Source organism: Peromyscus leucopus, chromosome 8a (genome assembly GCF_004664715.2).
Source record: "Peromyscus leucopus breed LL Stock chromosome 8a, UCI_PerLeu_2.1, whole genome shotgun sequence".
Taxonomy (NCBI): Eukaryota; Metazoa; Chordata; class Mammalia; order Rodentia; family Cricetidae; genus Peromyscus; species Peromyscus leucopus.
Genome location: NC_051085.1, coordinates 43,569,943 through 43,597,345, shown reverse-complemented (window position 1 = coordinate 43,597,345; position 27,403 = coordinate 43,569,943). Strand labels below are relative to the sequence as shown.

Genomic DNA, 27,403 nt, shown 5'->3' with positions numbered 1-27,403 from the left:
TTTGGTCCAAAACCAAAGACTGATACAAATCCCAGTATTTTAAAGGTTCATTTTCTGAATTAACTACTTAGTTGATGAAATGGTTCCAAGTTCATGAATTATTGATATTCCCTTATTTATAACCTATGAACAATATCTGCTTAGTGCTATTAAAATTCAGCATCAGATATTGATCAAGTATTGAGATGCTAGAGTTTCTATATAAAATCCATATAAAACATTTGATAATTTCTGAGTGTTTATTCTATAGTGGCTTTGAATGTCCCCTCTAAGAAAGGAAAAGTAAGCCTTCTAGTCTTCAGGACAGGAGACAGTTTTACTGCTTGATGAAAAAAGGTGCAGGCTGAAAGCCAATGGCACTCCAAAGAGACTACCTGAGAGGTGCTGCCTCTAACTAACGGTACTTCAAAGGGATGGCTCTCAGGCTGGTCAGCTGACCAAAACCAGAGGCTTTCCAAAGACTGACATCTCAAAGGTACAGAGAGAATGGACTTACTTGGGCAGGCTTTCTAGAGGAAAACCTCTAAGTACAAAGGAAGTCAGGGTTTGGAGTGAGAAGAAGTAGTTTAATTCTCAAGCTGGAGACCATCAAAAGCCATCATGGTTAAGATTAAAACCAGTGATGGTTTCTCTGTGGTGGGAGCCATGCTAAAACTGATGACAATCTTCTGCTGGATTTTAAACATGGTGTATTGTGAGCTGGTCAGAATGAAACATAGATATGATTAGAAAGTAATTAAATCAGAGTTGTGTTCTATATGGCACACATAGATGAGCAAAATGGAAAAGCTGATGAATGTTTCTGAAAGCTTTGCTATATAGATAACTTAAAAATATTTTATTTTGTTATTTTTAATTATGCATATATACATGTGGGGTGTGTGTGTGTGTGTGTGTGTGTGTGTGTGTGTGTGTGTGTGTGTGTGTTTAAAATGTGAATACAGCTGCCCACAGAGGCCAGAAAAGACCACTGAATTTATTGGAGATGGAGTCACAGCCAATTGGGAGCCCTTTGAAATGGCATGAATCACTGTTAACCACTGAGCCATCTCTTAGGCACCCTGTGGATGAATTCTAACTGCGAAGCTAAAGGCCGAGGAAAGGGGTCAGTCAGTGAAGTGCCATGCCCATACAAGGGCCACAGTTTTATCTCCAGCACGCATGTAAAAAATTCAGACATGGTAGTGTGGGCCTAGAGTCCTAGTTCATGAGGCAGTGAAAAGATGATCCCTGAGGCTTCCTAGCCAGTCGGTTTCACCCAATCAGACACCTTAAAGTTCACTGAGAGACCATGAAGGGGAGAGCAATTGAGGAAAACACCCGTAATTGACCACTAACCTTCTACACATGCATGCATACCCGGGCACACATAAGTCCATACACATAAACAAAAGTAGAAATAAATAATAAATAAATAAACGCTAGGCTATCCATCGCATGTATTATCTACCTTGAGATCACAAACCCTGTTGTTTATCTGCCGTAACTGTAGCGTGTTTGAGAAGCTAAGACTCTCTTCCCCTCCAGGACCACGCTGCAGAAATAGAGAAGAAGAGGGCAGAAGCACAGAGTCTGCAAAGTCACTTAGCGAAGTTGCGGTCTCTGGGCCGAGCCGAGGACCTTCACCCGCTCCAGATCAAGGCTGATGACTGCTTCCAGCTCTTTGAGGAGGCCAGCCAGGTAGTGGAGAGGCGGAAGCTGGCTCTGACGCAGCTAGCAGAATTCCTCCAGAGCCATGCGTCTGCGTCCACTCTTCTCCACCAGCTCAGGCAAACAGTGGAAGCCACCAAAAGCATGAGTAGGAAGCAGTCAGACTCCCTGAAAAAAGACCTTCATGACGCTATTCAGGATGTGAAAGCGTTAGAACCCAGCGCCATCAGTCTTGACGGCATCCTGACCAAAGCCCAGTACCACCTGAAAAGCGCGGAACAAAGGACCTCCTGCAGAGCCACCACTGACCAGCTTTCTCTAGAAGTGGAGAGGATCCAGAACCTTCTGGGAACCAAGCAGAGTGAGGCAGATGCCCTGGCCATGTTGAAGAAAGCTTTCCAGGAACAGAAGGAAGAGCTGCTGAGAAGCATTGAAGACGTGGAAGAAAGGGCTGACCAGGAGCGCTTGAAGGAACCCACCCGCCAGGCTCTGCAGCACAGGTCAGAAAACTGGGGGGGGGGGGGGGAGGCCCGCCTCTTCGGCTTCGTTTGTTCTGAAACTCATTTTCCTGCAAAGAGTAAATAGTGCCCTCTGTAGGCAACTTCCTCTTCTTGCTATCTCTGTGTGTATCTCTGTGTCATCCACTCCAATACTCCTTTTGAGAAGGTAAATGTGACACTTGGGAACTGTTAACATGTCTTTGATTTCCATAAGGACCTTTCTAAGGACAATGTATGTATGGAGATTCCGAGACCTCACCTACATGAGGCCCATACATCCTATTACCTACTAGTTGGTTTTTGTTGTTGTTCTGTCTATCTATCTATCTATCTATCTATCTATCTATCTATCTATCTATCTATCTATCATCTATCTATCTATTCATTTTGTGGGGGCTGTTTTGTTTTGAGGGTGCGGGGTGCAGGCAGGGTTTCTCTGTGTAGCTTTGGCTGTCCTGAAACTCACTCTGTAGACCAGGCTGGCCTCAGACTCACAGAGATCCACCTGCCTCTGTCACCCGAGTGCTGGGATTAAAGGTGTGTGCCACCACTGCCTGCGCATCCTATTATCTATTGCATGCAATTTCTTATTATCAAGAATGCAGGCAGAAGGGCTGGAGAGATGGCTCAGCAGTTAAGACCACCTGCTGATCCTGCAGAGGACTGGGTGTTTGGTTCCTAGCACCTACATGATGCCCCACAATCATTCATAGCTCTTATTCCAATTTCAGGGGATCTGACCCCCTCTTCTGGCCTCTCTGGTCACCAGACATGCACATGGTACAAGACATACATACAAGTGTTTACACGTGCACATAAAATAAAAAGAAATTTTTTTAAAAAAAATTGAAGAATGCAAGCAGAGATCCATATAAATGTGTGGTCCTGATGATGAAAGTATCAGCAAATTCCTCCCTAAAGAGGTAGGTTACAGGGCTTCCGTAAGGACTGGAGCAAGCTCACTGTTTGAGAGCAGAAGACAAATGACTGAGGAGAGGAGATGGATGACATTCTCCCTTACAAAGAGGAGTGCAGCAGAGAGGCAGGTGGCCATCCGAGGGCCATGTTCATTCATTTAAAGTGATGTCAGTCGGCTTGGCCAAATGGTTCTCCACAACTGCTTTTAACTCTTTGCCTTGAGGGAAGCAGGAGACAGGCAAGAGAGTTGAATTTAAGTTGAGGTTTTTCCAGGAGTGTTCAGTGGAGAAGCAAAGGAGCCAGGAGTTAGTTCCCTTCATAAATTTGGAAGTGATTTTTCACCTATGACTGTAGACTCCACTACAGTCTTCTTTTACTTCATGAACAAAACCTTGTCCCTGCTCGAGAGCTTGAGATCACTCTCCGGCTCTGAAGACAAAGAAACTAACACCAGCACCATAGTTGATGAGGATCACTGTCTCTGCCAAGGCCACTGTCACTCATCCAGTTCTAAATCAGAACCGGACAGGAAGCCAAAACAGAAATGCAGTTTACATCAGAACTACAGAAGACCTCTTATTGTAGCTAGAAGATTTCCTGTGTCCCAGCCTGCTGGTGGTCAGGACAAACTCTCTCACCTGCCAGTTCCACAGCCACTCGGACCCAAGTAAACACACAGAGGCTTATGTTATTTACGAACTGTATGACCATTAGCTCAAGCTTATTACTGACTAGCTCTTACACTTAAATTAACCTATAATTCTTATTTATGTTTAGCCATGTGGCTTGGTACATTTTCTCAGTTCTGCCTTCACATCTTGCTTCCTCTGTATCTGGCTGGTGACTCCTGACTCAGCCTTCCTGTTCCCAGAATTCTCATCTCTGCTTGTCCTGCCTATACTTCCTGCCTAACTACTGGCTAATCAGTATTTTATTTATTAACCAATCAGAGCAACACATTCAGATGAGTTTAATAATAAATTAACAAGAAAGACTAAGATTTGAGAATGTTAGACTACATTTCCAAGTAAAGAGGGATGGAGATGCTTCCTGTAGCTCATCTTGGAAGCTACCAGCAGCATTGAGGACACAAGACAGCATTAACCCTCTGTGGCCAGCTCAGACCAAGCAGACGGGGGATCCTCAAGCTGCTGGAGATGGAGGCCCAAGCTGGGCTCAAGAGCCCTGTCAGCTTCTCTAATTTACTCAAAAGCACACATTGGCTAAGAAAAGGTTACAATAAATTTCTGGATTTACCCAGTCTCATATATATGGAAGCCTCCTTGTACTGCTTGCTGTAAGCAACTTTGCATGATATTTGCAAGGTGTGGAGACTGGGACATCTGCCTGCAGCCACTTTGGGAATCAATGGGCTAGTACATAGTATACACTACAGCATGACACCAAAATGCACGAATGAGTCAGTGGCCTCCTGTATGGCCACATATTACAGATGTGCAAATGATTATATATTAGGGGGCATAAAATCAGGGTTGCTTTCTCACAGTAATCTTTTATTGAAGGGGGTAATTTAGGTTTTACTAGTTGATGTTTCCCATAAAGTTTCATAGAGCTCTTTTGATTTTAAATAAAACAACTGTAATAGTGAAGCAAAATTATTAATGCGACCTGGACCCCAGAGCTCAGGAAGATTTCCTATGTTGACCTTGCAAAAGAAGAATTCACCTGCTTGGCCTCTCAAATTAGCCTTCATTGAGAACTCTTCCACCAACAAAAAAGAGGAGAAGATAAAAGTTCAATAATATGTTGGAAATAAACAGTAAGGGTGACTTTCAATATTTTCTGATATGTGGTTATTTTGCAAAACCATTTTAAAGGTCTCTCTATCTGTTAAGATGCATTAGTTTAATTGCTGTGTTGAGAGTTTTGCTAGCCATGTTAAAATGTGCTTTCTGAGCTCATGTAGTTAGAGGAAGTAGGGGGCTCCTGGCATCAGTAGGTTGGTACTAACCTAGCATTTGACTTTACAGGTTGCGAGTATTCAACCAGCTAGAGGATGAACTAAACTCCCATGAGCATGAGCTCTCTTGGCTGAAAGACAAAGCGAAACAAATTGCTCAGAAGGACATGGCTTTTGCACCTGAGGTGGATAGGGAGATAAACCGCTTAGAAGCTACCTGGGAAGACACTAAAAGACTAATTCATGAGAAGTAAGTCAGACACCGCTTGATCTTGTTGTCAAAGTTTCCAACTCATTTTGTGATGCTGCACGTTACCTGTTGCTTCCTGAAGGTGTGAACAGTAGTCTAATGGCTTTTTATTGCCCTCTGTATTCTAAGCCCTGTTAGTAACATGAAAACATCAGTCCTTTAGAACTGTGTTTAAGTTGTTCTCTTGGTATAGCAAATGTATGTGAAGTTAATGTAAAAAAAAAAAAAAAAAAAAGATTGCCTAAAAAGCAATAATTATCAGCCATTGTAAGATGCTACAATTAGAATTTTTAACTTTGTTTTGTTATATTACCTGTAATTGAGTCCACTGTATTTTAATTTTTCATCATACATTTTACTGTAAAGCTCCTCCTTTTTTCCTAGGGGGTTCTAGGACAAATTCATTTAGTGGTCTCAGCTATCAAGTTTCACAGAATCAGTTCTAACAACAGAAAAAGCCCCTCATGTCTCACGGAGTCCATCTCTCTCCCTTGCCCCAGTTCCGGGCAACCTTGGATCACTTTGTATCTGTCCTTTCATTTTTTTCCCCAGTTGTAAGTTGTATGTAATGTGTGTTCGGGTGTGTGTGTGTGTGTGTGTGTGTGTGTGTGTGTGTGTGTGTGTGTGTGAGAGAGAGAGAGAGAGAGAGAGAGAGAGAGAGAGAGAGAGAGAGAGAATATACTAGGCTTTTTCTTTTTGAGCCACCAACCAGTTCCCAAATCATGATACAGAGACTTATTATTAGCTTTGAATGCTCGACCTAACTTGGGCTCCTTTCTGGCTAGCTCTTTTAACTTATACCAACCTGTTTCTCTTTATCCACCTTTTGCCTCAGGGCTTTTACCTTTCTTCCTTCCGTGTATCTTACTTTCGCTGCTTTTCATGTCTGGGTGGCTGGTGGCTGCCTGGCTTCTTGCCCCGGTGTGTCCCTCTCTTCCTCCTCCTTCCCTTCTCCTTCTTCTCTCGTTCTTTTCCCCTATTCTAGATTTCTCCTCCTACTTGTTCCCTCTGCTGGCCAGCTCTGCCTATCCTTTCTTGGCCTAGCTATTGGCCATTCAGCTGACCAATCAGATGCCCTAGGCAGGCAAGGTGTAAAAAATGCAACACATCTTTACATAATTAAACACACATCCTTACATTGTTAAACAAATGCAGCGAAAACAAATGTAACACACTGTTACACAGTTAAAGTAATATCCCGCAGCATAAACAGATGTAACACATCTTTAATAGTTAATTTCCACAATATGTGACTAGTTCAGTTTTAAGATATGTAGCTGCAAACTCCATTGAATGGATGTACCACAGGCCATATAGTCACTCATTGATAGCCAAGTGGAGTCTTTCTGGTTTAGATCATTAAATATTAAACATCTATGAACATTCACAGTCCTGATTTTTTTTTTTATCCCACTGGATTGTTGGGTAAGTGTGCTTAAATGTATAAAAAACTGACAAGTAATTTCAACAAAATATTCCAGGCAGGTAAAATCTCCAGCAGGTATACTTGTTTCCCACACTGACTACTGTCAAGTTTTACACGTGTAATCCAGTAGTTGCCATTCTGACAGACACACAGCAGTATCTCATGTTTTTTAATTTGCATTTGCCTGGTGATTGATGATAATAGGTGCAGAGTTCTCTTTACAGCTATCTGTCTGTACCTTCGTCAATTAGTATTTACTGACATCAGCTGGGATTTTGTTGTTGTTGTCTTTCTTATATCTGTATAAGCCCAGACAGAATCTCTACATAATTTTATAGAAATTGACAAACAATTCTGAATTTTATATGTAAAAACAAATAATCGAGTAGTCAGTCATTTTTTGAGGAAGTGGGGCTGGGAAGATGTCTCGGTGGATAAAGTGTTTACTAGACAGCTACAAAGACCCGAGTGAAAGTACCAGCCCAGTGCCCACATGAAACTGAGTGTATGCCTATATTCTCAGCACTGGGGAGGTGGAGACAGGAGGGTTCTGAGGCTTCCTAGACAACCAGTTTAAATGAAATGGTGAGCTCCAGGTTCAGTGAGACAGCCTGACTCAAAAAATAATGTAGAAATGGATTAAGAAAAATACCCAACATTGAAATCTGGCCTCCACACATACACATGCATACACACACACACACACACACACACACGAACAGAAACATCTAACCATGCCTATTTTTAATTTTTAAAAAGGAATTACAGGGCTCGCATGTCCTGGGTCACTGCGATATTTTAGCCAAAGAATAATGAAATGGAGCATAGAACAAATAAGATAGAGAAATGCACTCACACACACAATCAACTCATTTTTGACAGGGTCACATAAGCAAGTTGATGAGAGGATCTCTTCAATGAAGGATGCTAGGCTATTTCACCACTCATTTGCATTTTAAAGAAGCGGGCCTCAGACCCCATTGCATATATACAAAGGCCTTTGGAAGAAAATTGTGAATGACTTATATAATGACTTTTAACATAGGTCTTTAATATAACCATGTGACACAAACATTGTTTTATCTGTTATGGTTTCTTTCTCCCCACCTTACCCTCTACTTATAGTATCAAAAATAACTAAAGCCACATGGAAAACCATTTTAAAACTTGAAATATTTGTAAGGTTGAGTTGGAGAGCAGACTGGAGTTAGAATTTAGCAGCATTAACTAACAACAGTATTGATCTCGGTGAAAAAAGCATGGTTTTCTCTGTGTACCCACACTCATTTCTGAATCTAATCCAAGAGAACTCATTCCTCTCCTGATTCGTGATAAGTGAGATACTTTCTCTAATCATTACAGCCAGGGTCAGTGCTGTGGACTTATTGACTTAATAAGGGAATATCAGAATCTGAAGTCAGCTGTGTGTAAAGTTCTGGAAAATGCTGGCAACGTTATTGCCACGAGAGCTGCCGTGAAGGACCAGGAGGACCTCAAGTGGGCTTTTTCCAAGGTAAAATACAAGTGCACTTATTTAAATGGTCTTCAGTGTTCATTCATGCATTTTATTCTTAAAGTAACTCTCTGCACAAATATTCCTTGTTAGTACATCTAGATGTGGACAATTCCTGTTAGCAGTTTAACCTTTTTTCTAAGAATACTAATATTCTAAAAAAAATTATTCAAGAAAAAAATATATATATACACACACACATAATATATACCTGTCTATATGTATATACAGGTATGTGTACAAATACATATACATATTCACATATTATCATTAGTTTCTGCATAAAATGGAACAAAATGCATCTCTTAGAGGGCAAATGTTTTTAAACCCTCATCACTGATTGTTTTGCTAATTAAGGAAACATTTTATGTCCACAGCATGAAACCGCCAGGAACGAAATGAATTCTAAACAGAAAGAGTTGGATAGTTTTACCAGCAAAGGCAAACAGTTGCTGTCTGAGCTGAAAAGAATCCACAGCGGAGATTTCAGCTTGGTCAAGACTGACATGGAGAGCACCCTGGACAAGTGGCTGGATGTAAGAGCGCCCCCTGGAGTCCGTGAGCAGTTTGCATGCAGGGTCTTTCAGGCAAACCGGCAGAGGATTCACCAGAGATTGGGACTCCAGAGTTTTTAGAGTTAACTCCAAAGTGAAGAAAAATAATAGCTGGAGATAGAAAAAGTTCCGTGAACTAGTTTGACAAAACTTACTGGCATATTTCTGGAATTTCATTTGATAACTACAAGCACGACAAATTGTAACATAGAATGTTTACCTTCTCAAAATGTTGGCGTTATGGATAAAAATTGGATGGTTTGCCGGGCGGTGGTGGCGCACGCCTTTAATCCCAGCACTCGGGAGGCAGAGTCAGGTGGATCTCTGTGAGTTCGAGGCCAGCCTGGGCTACCAAGTGAGTTCCAGGAAAAGGCACAAAGCTACACAGAGAAACCCTGTCTTGAAAAACCAAAAAAAAAAAAAAAAAAAGGATGGTTTATCCATATCTGGTAGAAAATTAAATTGCAATAAATGTGAATTTACAGAATAGAGGCTGTAGTCTTGCACTGAGGATGACCAGGCTTGTACTTTAGAAGTCTGACTTTCAGTTCTTGCACCATCATTCACTAGCTCCATGGCCAGACACTAAATATTTTCTGTATCACAGATATGCTCAAATCTAATTGATGTCCATCCCTGTATCACAGCATTGCAAATAAAAGTGCTTATAGTGCTGCTTTGAAAACAAATGCAGAGATGGCTCAGAAGTTAAGAGCACTGGCTGCTCTTGTGGGAAGTCCAGGTTTGCTTCCCAGTGCTCACACAACAGCTCACAGTCACCTGTAACCCTAGCCCCAAGGGATGTTATGCCCTCTTCTGGCCTACGCAGACACTGCACACACACACATACACACACACACACACACACACACACACACATATATGCAGGCAAAACAACTGTACACATAAAAATAAGTTTTAAAAAATAAAGAAAATAAATTCAATGCCATCCTATACGGACCTTAGTCCTATAGACTCCTATGTAGTGAGGACACTTCTGTGTATTCTAACATACCCTTTGTCATCAGTACCCCAGCTTATGAATGAAAAGTGACTGTCTCAGGATTCAAACAACTCTTCCATTGATGATTTTAGTCTATGTATTGGTTGGTATTTAAGATACACTAATTAATGAATAATTTTGTCAGAATATCATTTTTCTTATCTCTAAAGCATTGGTAGGGAGTGAGGGTTCCAGAACCTCCTATTTTGATGATCTGGCTCCTGTTTTCCTTCCCAGGTATCAGAGAGAATTGAAGAAAACATGGACAGGTTAAGAGTGAGCATGTCCATCTGGGATGATGTCCTTTCAAGTAAAGATGAGATTGAAGGATGGTTCAACAGCTCTCTTCCACAGCTGGCTGAAAACATCAGCGACCTGAACAGCAGCCTCAAAACTGAAGAATTCCTGAAGGAATTTGAGGTAACTGACAGTACATACATGCAGAGGTAGGGGTACGTGATTATATAAAATAAGAGAGAAAAAATGGGTATTTCTAAGTCCATTCTGCTTTTCAAAGACACAGAAGAATATGACAAAAGTCACCTATTGATGATTTTAAAAACTGATTAGGCTCTGGTTAAGCATTTTTAATAATTATTTCTTAGTTGGGGCTTATATGAGTAACTTTTCTGCTGGTGTCATAAAATACCCTGACAGAAATCAGCTCTGGAGAGGAAGGGTTTATTTAGGCTTATAATTCCAAGAAGGATACAGTCCACCTTAGCGAGGACAGCCTGGAAGCAAGGGTGTGAGGCTGGCCCACCACATCCGAAAGTGTTGCTGACCCTTGACATGTCTGTTAATAAATCAGTGCACTAGAGTCCGCCCAGTCCCTGGCCCTGTACTTTCTACTGCCCTTCTTCCCGCCATGCCTCTGTCAAAGGCCACCAGGCCTGGCAGGGAGTTCCATACGGTACAATAAATTGCTTTCTGAGCTCAAGCCATTGGAAATTCTGTGGTCACAGAGCCCTAGATCCTGTTTTTCCAGCTGAGGGGGCTCTTGCATTAAATATTCTTTTGTGACTCAGAACTATGAAGTTTATGAGTGTCCTTGCTCGATAATGAATCTTGGTTTGGTATTCTTTCATAGGTTAATTGTTGATTCCAAACACGGGGGAGGTAAAATATCAAATGTCAAAATTATTTCTGCTTCAAGGTCTTGTAAATACTTATGTGAAGCATGTCTTCTGTGTGCTATGGACAGTCGCTGAGCAGTCCCCATGTGCATTTGTTTTAGCATGCTTCTGTAAGACTTTGCCGTTGCCATGGTAACTGGTAATAATACTGCTAATGAATAAATGGTAGCCTAGTGGACATCCTCACTGACTCAACGCTTTTGGTCAGTGTTTCATTTTTTCCAGGGGAATTTTTTTTTGTTCCAATAAAAGAGGGTGGGAAGGGAGAAATTCCCACATACCCCCTCTTATTCAGAGTGAACGTTAACGGTAACATTTTCCACACTAGTGAAAAAGTTGGGCGGACTTTCTAAACACTGCTGGAAGCCGGTGTCCTGCCAGTTAGCGCTCAGTATGAGATGCCAAGCGTAGCCTGTCGGTCTTTGGATTAGTGATGTCCGTCCCCTGTGTCTTTGCTTTCATAGTCTGAAGTTAAAAACAAAGCCTTGAAACTGGAAGAACTGCGTTCCAAAATCAGTGATCTTAAAGAACTGACGAAGAACCCAGAAACACCCACGGACCTTCAGGTAAGCAAAAGATGGCTTCTGTAATAAATACCATGTAACAGCCAATCACAGCATCGCTCCCAAAATACAAAATGTATGTGTATGTGTGTGTAACTGTATATGTGTCTATAACACCATAATTCTTGACAAACATGTGGACTTTTTCATATACGGGTTAAACACTAACATCACTAGAATTCTTTGTGCCAATAATTATAGCATGTTTACATTTCAGATATCATAACATTATAATGAGGGTAGTTCTCTTTTCCTTACTGAATTTTGGATGCATTATCAGCCCGATTGTTTCTTGGTACATTGTATGTTTAGACAGGAATAGACCCCCCCCCAATGAGTATGTGTTCTTACTAATAATATGCTAATTCATTTACACAGTAACTAGGCTAGGGGACAGGGTTAGGATTGCCAATGTCTGTGCATGGTTCTGTAGATGGTCCCAGTCCCAGGAACCATGAGGCAGGTCAGGGAGGAGCTGTGTTGGCCAGGGAACCTGGGCTTCCCTAGCATCCGAGCCCAGCGCCCAGTCTGGTAGGTATGCCTTGATTGACACCTCAGCAGCTCCTGGTTGAGGTCTCTGGGGAGTCTTTCCCTACTTTCTTTTAGATACGTTCATGGATTTTTTTCTTCTTGCTGTACCATTGTCCCTGATTCTCTCTTTAACTGACGTAGCCGGGCTTGGCACTGATCTCAGGCAGGCCTGGGAATGCTGGACATTCCACCTGAAGCAAAGGAAGTGACTGACATTCATATTCACAGCTGAGCAGAAGGGATAATGATTACTGTCACATTATATTTGGGACATCAGTGGGCAATGAGCTATTGCAGAGTGAGGATTAAGCAAGGATTTGGGGTGTGGGCTATGGTGGTTCCGCATCCCTCCTCTTTCTCTCTACTTGCCCCTCTCCCCATCCCAAGGAAGAGGTGTGAGATGTCTTTCCTGGCCTCTAGTATAAGTAGAAGAGTTTCTGTGATGCCACTTAGTGGGCAGCATAATTTGTCCCCTACAGTTGGCAGCCACCGGCATCTGGTTCCCAAACTCTGCCAGGCAGGCTGGCTGACTTCTGATGTATTTGCCAAAGAGCAAATGCTTGGTATGGGTAGCCTGCATCTCAGCAGCAGATGGAGGGCGAGGAGTACCAGCATGTGGCCTCAGCCCAGAAGTTATGAGTGAAGGAAGAGACCGCTCTTCCAGCCCACGGTGTGAAGGACAGCTAAGGTGTCTAAGAGCACTCTCTAGGGGGATGAACCCAGAGATGCCTTGGGCTGAGAAAGGAGAGTGAGTAAAGAGGCGGTAGAGAGTGTACAGGCTCCTCTAGGGACTTTCAGCTGGGGTCCCAGCAATGAGAGCACCACCACCCCCCCAAAAAAAACCCACAAACCGAGAGACGTGGGCCTATGAGAGGCGGCTCTCACTTGTCTGTGAGTTTTCGGTTCAGAATGCCCCACTCTCCTCCCGCCCATGCAGGCTTGCGGCGCCCACAGCGGTGCCCAGCAGGGATGGAGTCACAGCGAAGCCAGAAAAGAGGCTCGCAGCTCCTTGCTCACAGCTGCCCTGAGCTAAGAGTTAAGAAAATACAACAAACCTTTGTGTTTGGTGACTTTGCCAAATAGTGCTGACCTTTGAATTGTGGGATCAGGGCCACTTTTTCAGGGTAGAGTGGTTGTTTCCCTTTATTAACTCGGGAGCCACAAAAATCAACTTTCCTAAAATACTTCATCTGAGGAGAAGGAAGCTGTGCATCTCAAGGGATAAAATTGGTTCACCATTAAATCTATGGCGGGGTTCCTCCAATCAGAGTCCCTGCCAGGCAGGGCCTGTGTGAGTGTTTCTTGTGGAGAATTAACAGCAGGCTTTGGTCTAGCTTTGCTTTTAGGATGTGACCTCCCCTTCCCTGGAACCTCCATCCAAACCACACTCTATTCAAGTCCAGGGTTAGCTGCAGCTCTAGTCTTTCCCCTCACTCAATGTGTTTGGCAGGCCACACTCCCTGGTTTTCCATCCTGGGAAAAAGCTATTAGTCTTGGAGTGGCTTGCATGGTGAGTCTAATGTGTTCTTGATGGAGTTACACGTAAACAGAATTCCTAGCGAGTGAGTGTGCCTTTCTTTAGTCCTCCCAGATTTTCACGAACTCTCGCTTTATATTTAGTTTATAGAAGCCGACCTACGGCAGAAGCTGGAGCACGCCAAAGAAATCACCGAGGAAGCGAAGGGGACCCTGAAGGATTTCACTGCTCAAAGTACCCAAGTGGAGAGATTCGTCAAGGACATAACAACGTGGCTGACCAATGTGGAAGAATCGTTGACCAGATGTGCCCAAACGGCGACGTGCGAAGGGCTGAAAAAAGTCAAGGTAGGTCAAACCCAGCTTTTCGTGTTTCCCCTTGAAGTGTATATTCATTCTCTTATTTTGTAAGCATGATAAACACAGAGTGTCTGCTTCCAGCTACCCCGATTTAAAGTATTAACAGCCAGACTAACTAATTCATAACACAGCAGGGTAAGTGGCCTGAGAAGAGCTAAATGCAAGCATCAGGCAGTGAACGATGGGTAAAAAAGTAGACGGCGTGTTGTGGGCCCTGCCTGCGGGCTATGGCCATGCATGTATATATCTCCCTTTTCATGAAAGGCAGAAGCCTATGGGGAGCCTGTTGGACTTTGCATCAACTTTTAAGCCTGAGCCTCAAATGGTTTTTCATCACTTCCTTATCTTTTTGTTTAATGTGAACATTTTCATCTGTAGAGCATTGTGGTTTTGTTTTTTTTTTGTTTTGTTTTGTTTTTTGTTTTTTTTTTTTAAGTAAGGAAATTACCCAGTGTCCTCTCTCCAGGTTAACAGATGAAAATCCTGCTCAGCGGTTTGTAAAGCATACATATTGTATTGACTTCTCAACGTTGTTCTTTTGAAGATCTTTTTCTCTTCCTGTGCATGAGAGTGTGTGTGTGTGTGTGTGTGTGTGTGTGTGTGTGTGTGTGTGTGTTTGTAACCTACTGAATCCATTTAATATTGATTGTAGCCTGTGAGTTTATGACTTGGGACTAGATAACGTATCAGGGAGCCTGTCCCTAGAGAAGATTGATTCTCCCTACCTTAGCAGCCATTGACTCCCTGTAGCTCTTTGTCTAGAGGTGAGGCCTTATGGGGTTCCCTCCATTTATGTTGAGATGTCAATTGGTATTATCACTGTACATCTCTGCTTAGGTGAGCACATTGATAAGATTTCATGAGTAGTACAGCTCCTTACCATATATAAAAGATGTTCTTAAATCCCACCCATAGGTATACACAACTGAGGAGATTTCTACATTGTTAATTTCAGATTTGAAAAAACAAATACCAGAGTGAAATAATGACAGTATTTCTCTTGAATGGGATGAGCACCCTTTGTATATATTCACAATGTGCTTTCATCACGTAGGACATACAAAAAGAACTTCAGAGTCAACAAAACAACATCAGCTCCACCCAAGAAAATCTCAACAGCCTGTGCCGGAAGTACCACTCAGTGGAGTTGGAGAGCCTGGGCCGGGCAATGACTGGGCTAATAAAGAAACATGAAGCCACGAGCCAGCTGTGCTCCCAAACTCAGGCCAGCATGCAAGAGTCTCTGGAAAAACACTTCAGTGGTGAGTTGAAGGGCTTTAGTCTAAATCACTGCCTACGAGAGCTTGTCTGGACCAAATGCTGTTCAGAAGCTGCCAGCCAAAGTTTGAGCAAATCTTCCAGTTGGAATAGTGTTTTAAATTCATTTGTGCTCTGAGATTTGGGTAACAAAAGTTCTGTTCCATAGGCTCTAACCTCTCAGAGAATGTTTCCCCTTTCTCCTTGAGAGAACAGTCCATCCTGATTATTCTGAACTTGACCTGAATCTTCTACATAAGAGCTTGTGCATGTGAAGAACTACCTCCGTTCATGTGGTCAGCAACTGCTACCCAAATAGCTAAGGACACTTTTTCATGCTAGCGTGAATCATTTCTATAAACATGGATGTTGGAAGAGGCTGCAGCAATGACAGCCGTATGATCCAGAAAATTCCCACTCCCCGAGTCTGCTCCTGAGAAGCTGTGTTCCCCTCTGATGTGGGTACATAGTGGCTTTCTAAGTCAAGGCAGCAAAACAAGGAAGTGGTTCCTGCCCAGGCCATCAAGAAAACCTTTCTTTCAGGGCTGGCAAAAGGGCTTATGGGTAATTAGCTTGCTCTTCAAGCATGATGAGCTGAGTGTGAATCCTCTCCCTACATGTACACAAAAAAACTGGCTCTGGTGGCACATGTCTGTATTCCGAGTGCTGGGGAGGCCGAGATGGGTAGACACCTGAAGCACACTAACTAGCCAGTCTGGCTGAATGTATGAACTCCAGGTCAGTGAGAGACTCTAGCTCAGAAAATAAAGATCGATAGAAACACAGGAAGACAACTGATATAGAGTTCTGACCTCCACACACAGGCACACACATGCATATGTAAGCACCTACATGTGCACACACATGAACATGCATGTACATGTCTTTAACACTCCTGAGCATGTGTCTCCTGCATTCTTATAAACTCTTTCCCAAAATAAAGGAACACAATATAAAATCAAGCATTCCAAGTATTTTACTACTTTTCAGTCTTTGAGTTAACTTTTACATCCTACCGTAAACATTCATAGCTGTAGATCACATTATAATAATTTCTGTCTCATTATTTGCTTTTTTTTGAAGTGTTTTTAAAAAGCAAGATAAGATGGGCTGGAACACAGAAATAGTTTATTGTGACAATCCTAGGCGCTCACTCAACATTTTGGATTTATCCCTTTTTTCTTTATTTCTCAAAAGATTCCATGCAAGAATTCCAAGAATGGTTTTTGGGAGCAAAAGCAGCAGCCAGAGACTCTTCTGACCTAACTGGTGACAGCCAAGTTCTAGAAGCCAGACTTCAGGATCTGCAGGTATAGATGCTATGGTGCTGGTGTGGATGCCATGGTGTTGGTATGGATGTTGTGATGCTAATATGGATGTTATGGTGCTGATATGGATGCTGTGATGCTGATACGGATGTCATGATGCTGATGTGGATGCCATGATGCTGATATGGATGTTGTGATACTGCTATGGATGTTGTGATGCTGATAGGGATGTCGTGATGCTGATGTGGATGTTGTGATGCTGATATAGATGCTGTGATGTGGATATGGATGCTGCTCATATGAATGCTGTGATGCTGACATGCATGCTGCTGATATAGGTGCTGTGATGCTGATGTGGATGTGGATATCGTGATGCTGATATGGATGCTGTGATGCTGATATGGATGTTGTGATGCTGATATGGATGTTGTGATGCTGATGTGGATGTTGTGATGCTGATATGGATGTTGTGATGCTGATGTGGATGTCGTGATGCTGATGTAGATGTTGTGATGCTGATATAGATGCTGTGATGTGGATATGGATGCTGCTCATATGAATGCTGTGATGCTGACATGCATGCTGCTGATATAGGTGCTGTGATGCTGATGTGGATGTGGATATCGTGATGCTGATATGGATGCTGTGATGCTGATATGGATGCTGTGATGCGGATATGGATGCTGCTGATATGTTTGATGTACATGCATCTGCTGAATGGTGCTGTGATGCTGATGTGGATGTGGATATTGTGATGCTGATATAGATGTTGTGATGCTGATATGGATGCTGTGATGCTGCGCTCTTCCTTCCCAGATGCACTCACTGCCTTTGGTCAGACCCAGGCTGTTTCCTACTCTTTCCTTGCCTGAATCTTCTTATTTTGGTTCACCTTTTTTCCTGTTATGGAGTTGGGCTGTTGAGTCAGAAGGTGTTAGGCAACAAGGAAAGTCACAGAAAAAAAAAAAAAAAAAAGCTGGAAACTATTTAGATCTTGTTTTTTAACCCACTGGCCATTATTTAAAAGTCATTCAAAATGAAACTTTATTTTAACTTTTATAGCAGTAAAATCATTAATATTTTCTAGCACTATTGGGGAACTTTTGGGAGTTGTTTGTTGTCTATTTTTCAAAGGAAAAAAAAACATACCTTGTGTCCTTTTCTTCAACTCGTGACCTACATGTGGAAATGTATTCAAACCAGAGTAATGGCTATTACAGGTTATTGGGGTTTTATTGACTAAGAAAAGTATATGCATTCAGGAAGATGGCTATTGTAAAGCAGAAGTCAAGATTAACTTGACAGAAGAATAGTTTCAAAAAAGGTTTTGGCAAAGGTTTCATAGCCACTTTTCTGAATAGAGCACAATGCTAAGCATTGTCAAACCAATGGTTTTTGGGTTTTGTTCGATTGGTTTGATTTGGTTTTTGTTTTGTTTTGTTTTTGTTTTTTGTTTTGTTTTTGAGACAGAGTTTCTTTGTGTAACAACCCTGGCTATCCTGGAATGCACTTTATAGACCAGACTGGCCTCGAACTCACAGAGATCCAACTTTCTCTGCCTCCGGAGTGCTGGGATTAAAGGCATGTGCCACCATGCCCAGCTCCAATGTGTAGTGATATTTGTAATCTAAGAAGTAAAGCATGCCTGAAGATCGGACAGAGGACAGAGCCCAGTCACAGAGTGAAACATACAGGTCAGGCAATGGTAGCACACACCTTTAATCCTAGCAGTTGGGAGGCAAAGATCCATCTGGATATTTGTGAGTTCAAGGCCACACTGAGCTACATGAGGTTGATCTAGTCTAGGAGAGAAACAGAACCAGGTAGTGGTGGCACACACCTTTAACCCCAGCATTTGGGAAGCATACACACCTTTAATCCCAGCACTAGGATGGTTGAGATAGGAAGTGAAATGGCTGGGCAGAGAAGGCATATAAGGCGTGAGGAGACAGGAACTCTAGAGGCCCTTTCCACTGAGGACTCAGAGGCATTCCGTCTGAGGATTCGTGGAGTTCGGAGGTGATAAGTGGCTGTGGCTTTTTCCTTTGTCTTTCTGATCTTTCCGCATTTACCCCAATATCTGACTCTGGGTTTTTATTATAAGACCATTTATAATTCATGCAACACCAATGTTTATTTTTAAAAATCAGTTAGGCTATATGTGATGGTGCAAGCCTGTAATCCTGGCACTCAGGATGCTGGCACAAGAGGCTCCAAGTTTAAGGCCAGCCTACACTCCATGAGAAAAAAAACAAAACTCTATTAAGGAACATGAGAATTGTATGACCCATTGTGTGATAAAATACTGCCAATGGCCCACTGTGTCAGAAGTCAGGTTAGTGTTTCATGTTTAGGGCTGGTTTTGCAAGAGGCATTGTAAGTTCAGAGTAGAACTGTCCTCCACATTGTGGAATTCCACACAGGAATGTCCAGGCGATAATTGAAGGAACATTCTGGAGTTCAAGGGAGACATGACCAGCATTAAGTTCTGGGTTTCCCTTGCCCTGTGAAAGCCCAGGCATAGATCTTCTGAGGACATGTAAGAAAAGAAGGCTTCATCCTGAGGACTGGACTGTGTATAGAGTAGACCATGAAGAGGCAGAGTGGCCATCTCTTGTTAGAGGGCTATTATAGCAACCACTTGAGGAGAAGGGAGCTGGAGCTGGGAGACCGGAGCATTAAGAATAGGAAAACACTGAGAATGGGATGCTGATGAGAAACCCTCTTTTCCAGCTTACTGTTTTTAGTTTCTCCTCAGTTCCAGTTGCTGTCCTGTCTTGCATTGCCTCAATTAGGAGCCTCAATTTTGTCAGCTGCGTGCATCCTTCTCAACCTAGCCCCGTTAGACCTTTTCCCAGTAGTCTAAGCTCCATTTTGCCCTTACTTCATTGCCTTAGCTCAGCCTTGTACTGAGGAACCCTGTGTATAATAGCAGATACCGATATTACCTTGACTTCCAGGGTGTCCTTGATTCAGTCAGTGAAGGGCAGAGCAAGTTGGATGCAGTGACTCAGGAAGGACAAACTCTGTACGCACATCTGCCCAAGCAAATGGTGAGCAGCATCCAGGAGCAAATCACAAAAGCCAACGAGGAGTTCCAGACTTTTCTGAAACAGTGCCTTAAGGACAAACAGGCTCTCCAGGACTGCGCTTCGGAGCTGGGGAGGTAGGTTCTTACAGTAGATGTGAGTTTCACTGCACCCAGAAGGGGTTTTTCAAAGGCTTCGTGGGAACAATTCGCGTGAAGACACAATAGTACTTGAACTCTATGTTTAAATTATAATGAACGTTGGCCTGCCTTCATCACAGGTTAATTCTAATAAAATAATCGATGACTGATTCTGACAGTTGGCTTTGTTTCCTATGTAGGAGAAAAAGCCAAGTATTTATATCCACTGGTAATTACAAATGATCTGGCTACAAGCCACGTCAGTCAATTTGGCTAACTCAGGGTGCTAGAACCAGTTTTTCCCCCTAGTATTCATGTCTGCTGGGATAATCTTCGCAGAAAATGGCTATTGGATTTCATGGATCACGATTCCAATGAATTAAACACACATACACACACACACACACACACACACACACACACACACACACACACACGTGTGTGTGTGTGTGTGTGTGTGTGTGTGCATGATCATCTTCCTTGTGACAGTCTGATCATTTAAGCAAGATTCTTGTTTAATTTTCTTTAAAAGCTGAAAATTAAAATTCATGCAGCCTTAATTACCGCAAGAAAAAAAGTGTGACCTTGGCCACTGAAACAGTCACAGACACGTTGGGATTTTTCTAAGATGTTCCTCTTTTCTTTAGCTTTGAGGACCAGCACAGAAAACTGAGTTTGTGGATCCATGAGATGGAGGAAAGGTTAAACACAGAAAACTTGGGGGAGAGTAAACAGCACATGCCCGAGAAGAAAAACGAAGTCCATAAAGTTGAGATGTTTCTGGTCGAACTCCTGGCTGCCAGGTGTGGTGCAGAACTGGAGTGGGTTATTGATTTGCCAACACAGTTCAGGCTTGACTCTTGGTTGACTTGATTGGTTTGGTGGGGGTGGTTTCTTCTGTCCCTGAACATTGCAACTGCCAGGCTGCATATGGCCATGTGGTATTCTACAGAAAGCATGGGCAGGAGTAAGTAGCATGTCTATACCCTTGTTTCCTCTCCATTCACTCCCTTCTCTCTCTAACTTCAGTTTAGCTCTTAGAGACTTTACTGAGAATACTACACTTGCCTTCCCTTCCTGGTATTATTAGCTTGTGTTGGTTATTGCCAGAAGACGTTGACATAGGAAAACTATAGAAGAATCACAATGAGAAAAAGACAGCTGGGAACCCCAACTCCCATTCATTTCTTCACATGTTGTAGCTTCCAGCCCTACCCTTACAATATTGAAAGTGTCGCGAGAGCTGTGGCCACTAGGTCTCGCCCTCCTTGGTCCGTCTCCCCTACAGCAGCTCTTCATTTCTGCCCTGGCTCCTCTCCTGGGTAGCGTCCCCTTATCTTTCGTCGCTGCTGTGTCTGCAGCATTTTTCTCCTTATAGTCTTGTTCCACCCCCAACACTTTCCCTTTCCTGCCTCTCTGGTGTAAGATAAAAGGCTTCCCATCAGGAAGTGCAGCTTGATCTAAAATGTGGGATCCTTAGTGAACCTCCTGGAGAACAATGCTTGTCTATGAAGCAGAAAAATGGCAGAGCCAACTCTGTTTAATCAAACAAATCAATGACATCATAGCCTGAGTTAAAATTGTCTAATTTGCACCATGCACCTTCTCTATTTCCACTGAGTCCGGTTTATGGTCAAACATGCCAGTGTTCCTTGACTTGAAGAAGAGCCATGTAAACAAATGTACAGCAGAGCATGTATCATGATTAAAATCATCCTGTAGTATCTGTGGAGCTGTGTCCAGGACCCCAGTGCAGACCAAGATCTGTGAGCACCCAATTCCATGAAATGGGGTATTGCTTCATCTAACCTGCTTATAGCCTCCCACACTTTGGATCAGCTCTTGATTACTTACAATATAGTAATTGTTGTAAGTAATGTTACAGAAGTAGCTGTTGTGCTCTTGTTCAACAAGTAGTGAGAAAGAGAAAAGTCTGTGTGCATTCAATACAGACAGGATTATTTAAAATATATATTCAGTACCTTGCTGGTTAGAACTGCAGATGTGGAACCCAAGGATAAAGTACCAGTGGGCACGGTACTGGATGGTACTCCAGTTTAATAACAATTGAGGCATGCCCCTGGCATGATTTGGTTCCTCCTCTGGGCACCTTTCAGGGACTTCATTTCTTACCGCCTTTGCATTCCCATTGTCTGGAAAGAACAGAAAAATGTTGACAGAATTAAGAGGATGATACCATCATTTCACTAACTTTCTGAAAATTAAACTGTATTTTGCTTTCCAAATCTTGATTCTTGCATAGACACACTATTCTATGATCAAACCCACATCTGCCTTTCTTCCAGACATTGTAAATGACTTCTGTTCTTGACTCCACTCCTTCACAAGCTGCTGTTTACATTTCTCACTATTTCTCCTGACATCATTCTTCTAAAACTGCACAGGAGGAAGTAGCCCGACACCAAATCCATTGACTTTTTGTACCTCTCATTACTGAGTGCCCATTATCAGTTCCCAAGCGTGCATGGGTATGTGTGCACGTGGAAGCCAGAAGATAACATTAGCTGGTCTTCCTATGACATGGTTCCCCTTATTCTTTTGGGAGGTCTCTCACTGGTCAGCAACTCTTCAAGTAAACTAGGCGGGCTGGAGAGTAAGACCTAGAGACACCATCTGCCTGTCTCTACCTCCCAGCACTGGAATTCGAAGTGTGTGTACCACCAGGCCTAACCTTTATTATTTTTCTAATAATTTAATAATTGCAACATCGAGGGACACATAATTAGTGAAATCTCACTCTCTGGTATTCTAGGACCAGATGCTAAGTGACCTCTAATGTGTTTGACTTGGGGTCTTTCCTTACCAACTGGCCACTTCCCATAGCAGCAAAGGGCTCCTCGCTCACATCCTCATGCTATGTCGCCTACCTTTTTTTTTTTTTTTTTTTTTTTTTTTTTTGGTGTCTCACTATGTAGACCAGGCTAGCCTCCAACTAACCATCTTTCTACCCCAATCTGCCAGATGCTGGGATTGTGAGTGTGCACCACCAGACTAAGCCAACCCTACTGTTTCCTTGTATGCTGCTTGTTCCTCCCAACCATCTGGGTATTTCCTGTCATAAAACGCCAGTCCTTCAAATAGTAGAGGAACATACCCTGTGAAAACGCATAAAGACCCGAGGTTCAGGAGTGTTTAGCATCCATTGAGCACAAACCATTTTGCAGTAGCAATGCAATATTTTATATTAGCTATTACGTAACTCATGACAGGTGTACTATATCATGTAACTCACCTTCCTGCTCACTAAAGCAGATCGATTATGAACTTCTCAGTGTCTTACAGAGGAGAAGTCATGTTGGGTAACTATCTCAGAGTGACTCAAAAAAAATGCTGTTTACATAGGAGTCCCAGAAATGGCCCCAGTTATAGAGGGTACACATCATGTTCTTTTTCTAGTGTGTATGTGTGTGTGTGTGTGTGTGTGTGTGTGTGTGTGTGTGTGTGCGTGCGCGCGCGCGTAGTTTGTGCATGTCTGCATTTAAGCACGTAAAGGCCAGAGGCCAGCAACAGGTATATATAGGAGTTATTCTCCCTCTCAGTTTTTGAGACAAGACCTCTAAAGCTCTAGGGACCCATCTGTCTCTGCCTCCTTGGCACTGGCATTACAAGTGTTTTGCATGGGCTCTGGGGATCTAACCTCAGGTCCTTGTACATTATGTGATGGGCACTTCTGCCAACTGAGCTCCCTCTCCAGCTACCCAAGAGTTCTGATTAAGACATCTTGTTCCTGCCAATCACCAAGACTTTCACTGATAAACGTGCTTGTGATAAGTTCAGGCTCCTTGACTGGTGTTTATGGAGGCTTTGAACTAAGGGATAATGAAGAATCCCACTTACAAGGAATATAGGGGGTTGTTGTTTTGCTCTGTTTCAGTTGTAGTTTATTGAATGCATGTGAATGTAGCTAAAAATAGAAAGTCGTATTTTTAAAAATCCCTAAGAAAATAACTTCAAATGTTTTCACCATGGAAAATATGTAAAGAATGTGAAGTGATGGATATATTAACCAGCTTCAATTACTCCACATTATGCTCATAATCCACAGTATTGATTTATAAACCATATATTTACATGATTATGAACTGTTACTTTATAATTAAAAGAAGGAAATAACAACAAAAACAACAAAAAATAGCTGGCCAAGTTGCACTAAGAACTCAGAACATTACAACCAAGCTACGCAAGGGTTTGAGTTCTTTCCTCTGGATCCAATTAACATAGCTCCAAGCTATGAGAGCCACAGTGCTCAAGGTACACCAAGGAAGCCCATTGGCTCCTACTATGACATTTGAAAGCAGCCCTTACACACACACACACACACACACACACACACACACACACACACACCCCTTTGTCTCTGCCTAGCATTGTGTCAGGTCCTGGAGATGGAGATGGGTGCAGTCACTCTGGCTTCAGGATAGGGATGGCCTCTGGGTAGAGTCAGGTATATTAGGTTTGGGAGTAAAGCATGGTGGAGAGGCACAGGAGTCCTGCACGCATCACTTGCTGGTCATGGATATAGGGATGGGATGCCTGTGTTGAGTAGTGAAGAGGCAACTCAGAAAGCAACAGGCAAGCAGAATTGTCATGAAGGAGAGATACCAACTTTATTGATTACTTCTCTTATTGCTGAGACAAAATACCTGACTGGAGTGACCTGAAGAAGGAAGGCTTGATTCTGGCTAAATGTTAGAGGGGATATAGTTGATTGCAGTGTGAAAGCCATGGCAGCTGGAGCAGGAGGCCAGCCATCTGGTCACGCTGCATCAGCAGTCAGGAAGCACAGAACAAATGGGAAGTGGAGCTAGGCTATAAAACGTCAAGGCTCACCCTCAGTGACCCATTTCCTCTATCAAGAACCCACCTCCCATAACATCTGCAAACTTCCCAGCCACTACCAGCTTCTGGGAACCAAGTGTCTAAATCCATGACCTAATAATGGGGGAACATCTCGCATGCGAACTGTAACATCCACAACACAGCATGGGGGCTTTTCGTGGTTAGGATATCAAACAGGAATGGACAGATGCTAGAGATGAGATGAGCCCACTTTCTGGACTGGATTCCTAGAGAGAAGTAGGCACTGCGGCTGGGATTTAGAGGGAGACATGGCAGAAATGGACTCATATTCCCTGACTCATATTGACTACATTAAGAAGTCAAGCAGCCAGCCTGGTCCCCAGCCTCTTACTGTTAAAGTCCTATCAGCCACTAGCTCTCGTCTGGTTCCTGATCCAATGTCAACAGTCATTTTTTTCACTCCCCTGGATTCAGAATCCTGGGGCTAAAAAAAGCAATTCTGTTTGTCCAGAGAGACCCTTGACAAGCTCTCCCAGAGAGGCCAGCTTCTCAGCAAAGAAAGCCACAGCGCAGGGAAGGGAGGCCGCCGGAGCACCCAGCTCCTTACCAGTTACCAGAAGCTCCTCGGAGTAACCAAGGAGAGGCTGCGCCGCTGTCAGCTGGCCCTGCAGGAACACGAGGCTCTGGAGGAAGCCGCACAGAGCATGTGGTCCCGGGTAAAGGATGTGCAAGACAGGTTGGCTTGTGCAGAGAGCACTGTCGGGAACAAGGAGACATTGGAGGGACGACTGTCACAGATTCAGGTATGTGCAGCCCACAGCTGCTGCCCATCGCTCTGACTGGATGCACAGAGGCTGGAGTTGGTCCCCATTGTCTGGGAAGTGTCGAATGAAAATGTGGGAGATGGGGAGAATAGATAAAATACTCAGAGAAAGTGTTTATTTTCCTTTTGGGAAAAGGAACGGTTTTTTTGTTTGTTTGTTTCAACAACTTTAGTTTTATTTGTTTGGTTGGTTCATTCAGTAGTTGACCACCAAAGTTTACTGAATACCTTCTGTGTTACAAGTACTCTGAGAATTGCTGGGGAATATAGAAATAGCAGGTAACACCCACGTTCCGAGAGGCCAGAGACCAGTGTGTGAGTTGTAATTGCAGAGCAGAGGTCTGTGAATGGAATGACAAGGTTTCTTTGCAAACACAAGGCAGACCTCCAGTCAACATGGCCTAGAACAGGGGGAATCAGCCCGACATCGAAGGGAGGGGAGGTTACGTTCCAGGCAGATGTGTCTTCATTGCCTGAGTTCATTTTCTCTCACTTAAGACCGATCAACAAAATCGTAATACATTGGCTGGTGGCCCAAAGTTTTCCAAGAATTTCAGTTCATCATTGGACCTCATACTTCCTGATGTCTAGAATCTATGTTAATGCATTGTTTGCATTCTACAATGAGGTATTCATACTTTAACTATCTTGGCAGAGAAGCAGAAGGTGTACGCATAAGTGTGTACATGCTCGTGGCTCTATCATTCCTTGGTCACCATCCACCTTGTTTTCTTAGTGTCTCTCATTAGCCTGGTGCTCCTGTAGCAGGCTAGGCTGGCTAGCTAGGGATCCCTGGATCTGCGTGTCTCTGCCACCCCGGAGCTAAGAGTGCATGCACCTGCCAGCACTCCCAGCTTTTCATGCAGGTTCTGGGGATTAAATTCAGATCTGCTTGCAAACTGAGCTACCACTCCAGACCTCGGCTCCTTAGTTCTAGGAAACAGCCATGGTTTAGCAGAGCAGATTTTCATAGTCCCTCTAACAGCATCTCCTTCTCCCTCCCTAGGACATTCTTCTCATGAAAGGTGAAGGAGAAGTGAAGTTGAACATGGCCATTGGCAAAGGGGACCAGGCTATAAGAAGCAGCAACAAGGAGGGTCAGCAGGCAATTCAGGCTCAGCTGGAGACACTTAAAACGACATGGGCTGACGTCATGAGTGCTGCCATCCATGCGCAAAGGTACGAAACCTTCTCTTGGTGCTTATTTGCCCGAATAAAACCCAGCGGTGTCACCAAGCCATGTGACAGCATCAAGACAGCCTTTGGTGGAGTTACCAAGCATATTATTTTTCCTATGTGCAGGCATGCATGTCTTTGCCTGTGTTATAGTCCCCATGGGGCAAAGATTATTGTTGGTATGTTATCGTGTTTTCTTTTCAAAATATTTTTGTCCTTCATCCCCAACCCAGTCCTACAGCCTTCATATCCCCACCCCAGTGTCTCTCATGGACTCTTGCACAAGCTTGAGGAAATATCTCTTTCTAAGCCAAGAACATGCGATTCCTTAATAGCTCTTAGCTATTTAGAGGCATGTGCAGGGAACTGTGGCCTGCCAATTGTAGTGCTGACAACCGAACTTTAACGTGTTCATCCGTTCCTCACCCCGGAGTCATCATCACACCTAGCTGGTGATGTCAGAGATGTATGGGGTGTTTCTGAATGTCACAATGATACAGATAACCAGGCATTTAGTGGCTAAGGCGTCAAGAGCTGAAATTCTACAAAGTGGGAAACATTCTTTCACTGCCAGTCATTAACCCATTCAGAATTCTAGAGAGCTGTTCTAGTATGGCCTGATCAAACTCATGCACAGAATCTATAAAGGTGATCCAGTGAGGTTCACAGTAGAACGGTGATTACCAGAGACCAGGAATTACCATGTCGGGGAGGTAGGATGGGAGAGGATGCTCCTTGGGTACCAATAAAGTTAGATAAGAGCAAGAGAATCAGCAGCGCTGCTCCATATATAGCAGGATGAGAAAAGGTATCACAATTATGTAGTACACATTTTGAAAATCTAGGAGGAAATGTAGTAAAATGTATCACCATAGAATGAACACAGGGCTTTTTCAAAAGACGTGTGTTTAGCTTGATCTAAACACATGTATCTATGTATCAAAATATAGTATGGCCTTGTGGTGATATTTTATTTGTGCTGAAATGTGGTGATATTTTATTTGTGCTTTAATAAATAAAGTTTGCCTGGAGATCAGAAGAAATAGCAAGCCATTTTAAGTAAACAAAGAAGTCAGGCAGTGGTAGCA

General features: G+C 43.1%; 1 protein-coding gene across 2 annotated transcripts in view; it reads left to right on the top strand.

The window, feature by feature from the left end:
- The window catches only part of LOC114707476 (nesprin-1), a 280,202-nt gene that overhangs the window by 196,236 nt on the left and 56,563 nt on the right, over nt 1-27,403 (top strand). For both annotated transcript variants that reach the window (XM_028890206.2, XM_037200367.1), the window contains 13 exons: nt 1,528-2,150; nt 5,060-5,239; nt 8,028-8,178; nt 8,556-8,714; nt 9,973-10,155; nt 11,336-11,437; nt 13,586-13,789; nt 14,856-15,063; nt 16,256-16,368; nt 19,287-19,492; nt 20,143-20,298; nt 24,828-25,119; nt 26,146-26,318. In XM_028890206.2, coding sequence (XP_028746039.2) covers nt 1,528-2,150; nt 5,060-5,239; nt 8,028-8,178; nt 8,556-8,714; nt 9,973-10,155; nt 11,336-11,437; nt 13,586-13,789; nt 14,856-15,063; nt 16,256-16,368; nt 19,287-19,492; nt 20,143-20,298; nt 24,828-25,119; nt 26,146-26,318 — 2,750 coding nt within the window. The remainder of the gene's footprint in view (nt 1-1,527; nt 2,151-5,059; nt 5,240-8,027; nt 8,179-8,555; nt 8,715-9,972; nt 10,156-11,335; nt 11,438-13,585; nt 13,790-14,855; nt 15,064-16,255; nt 16,369-19,286; nt 19,493-20,142; nt 20,299-24,827; nt 25,120-26,145; nt 26,319-27,403) is intronic.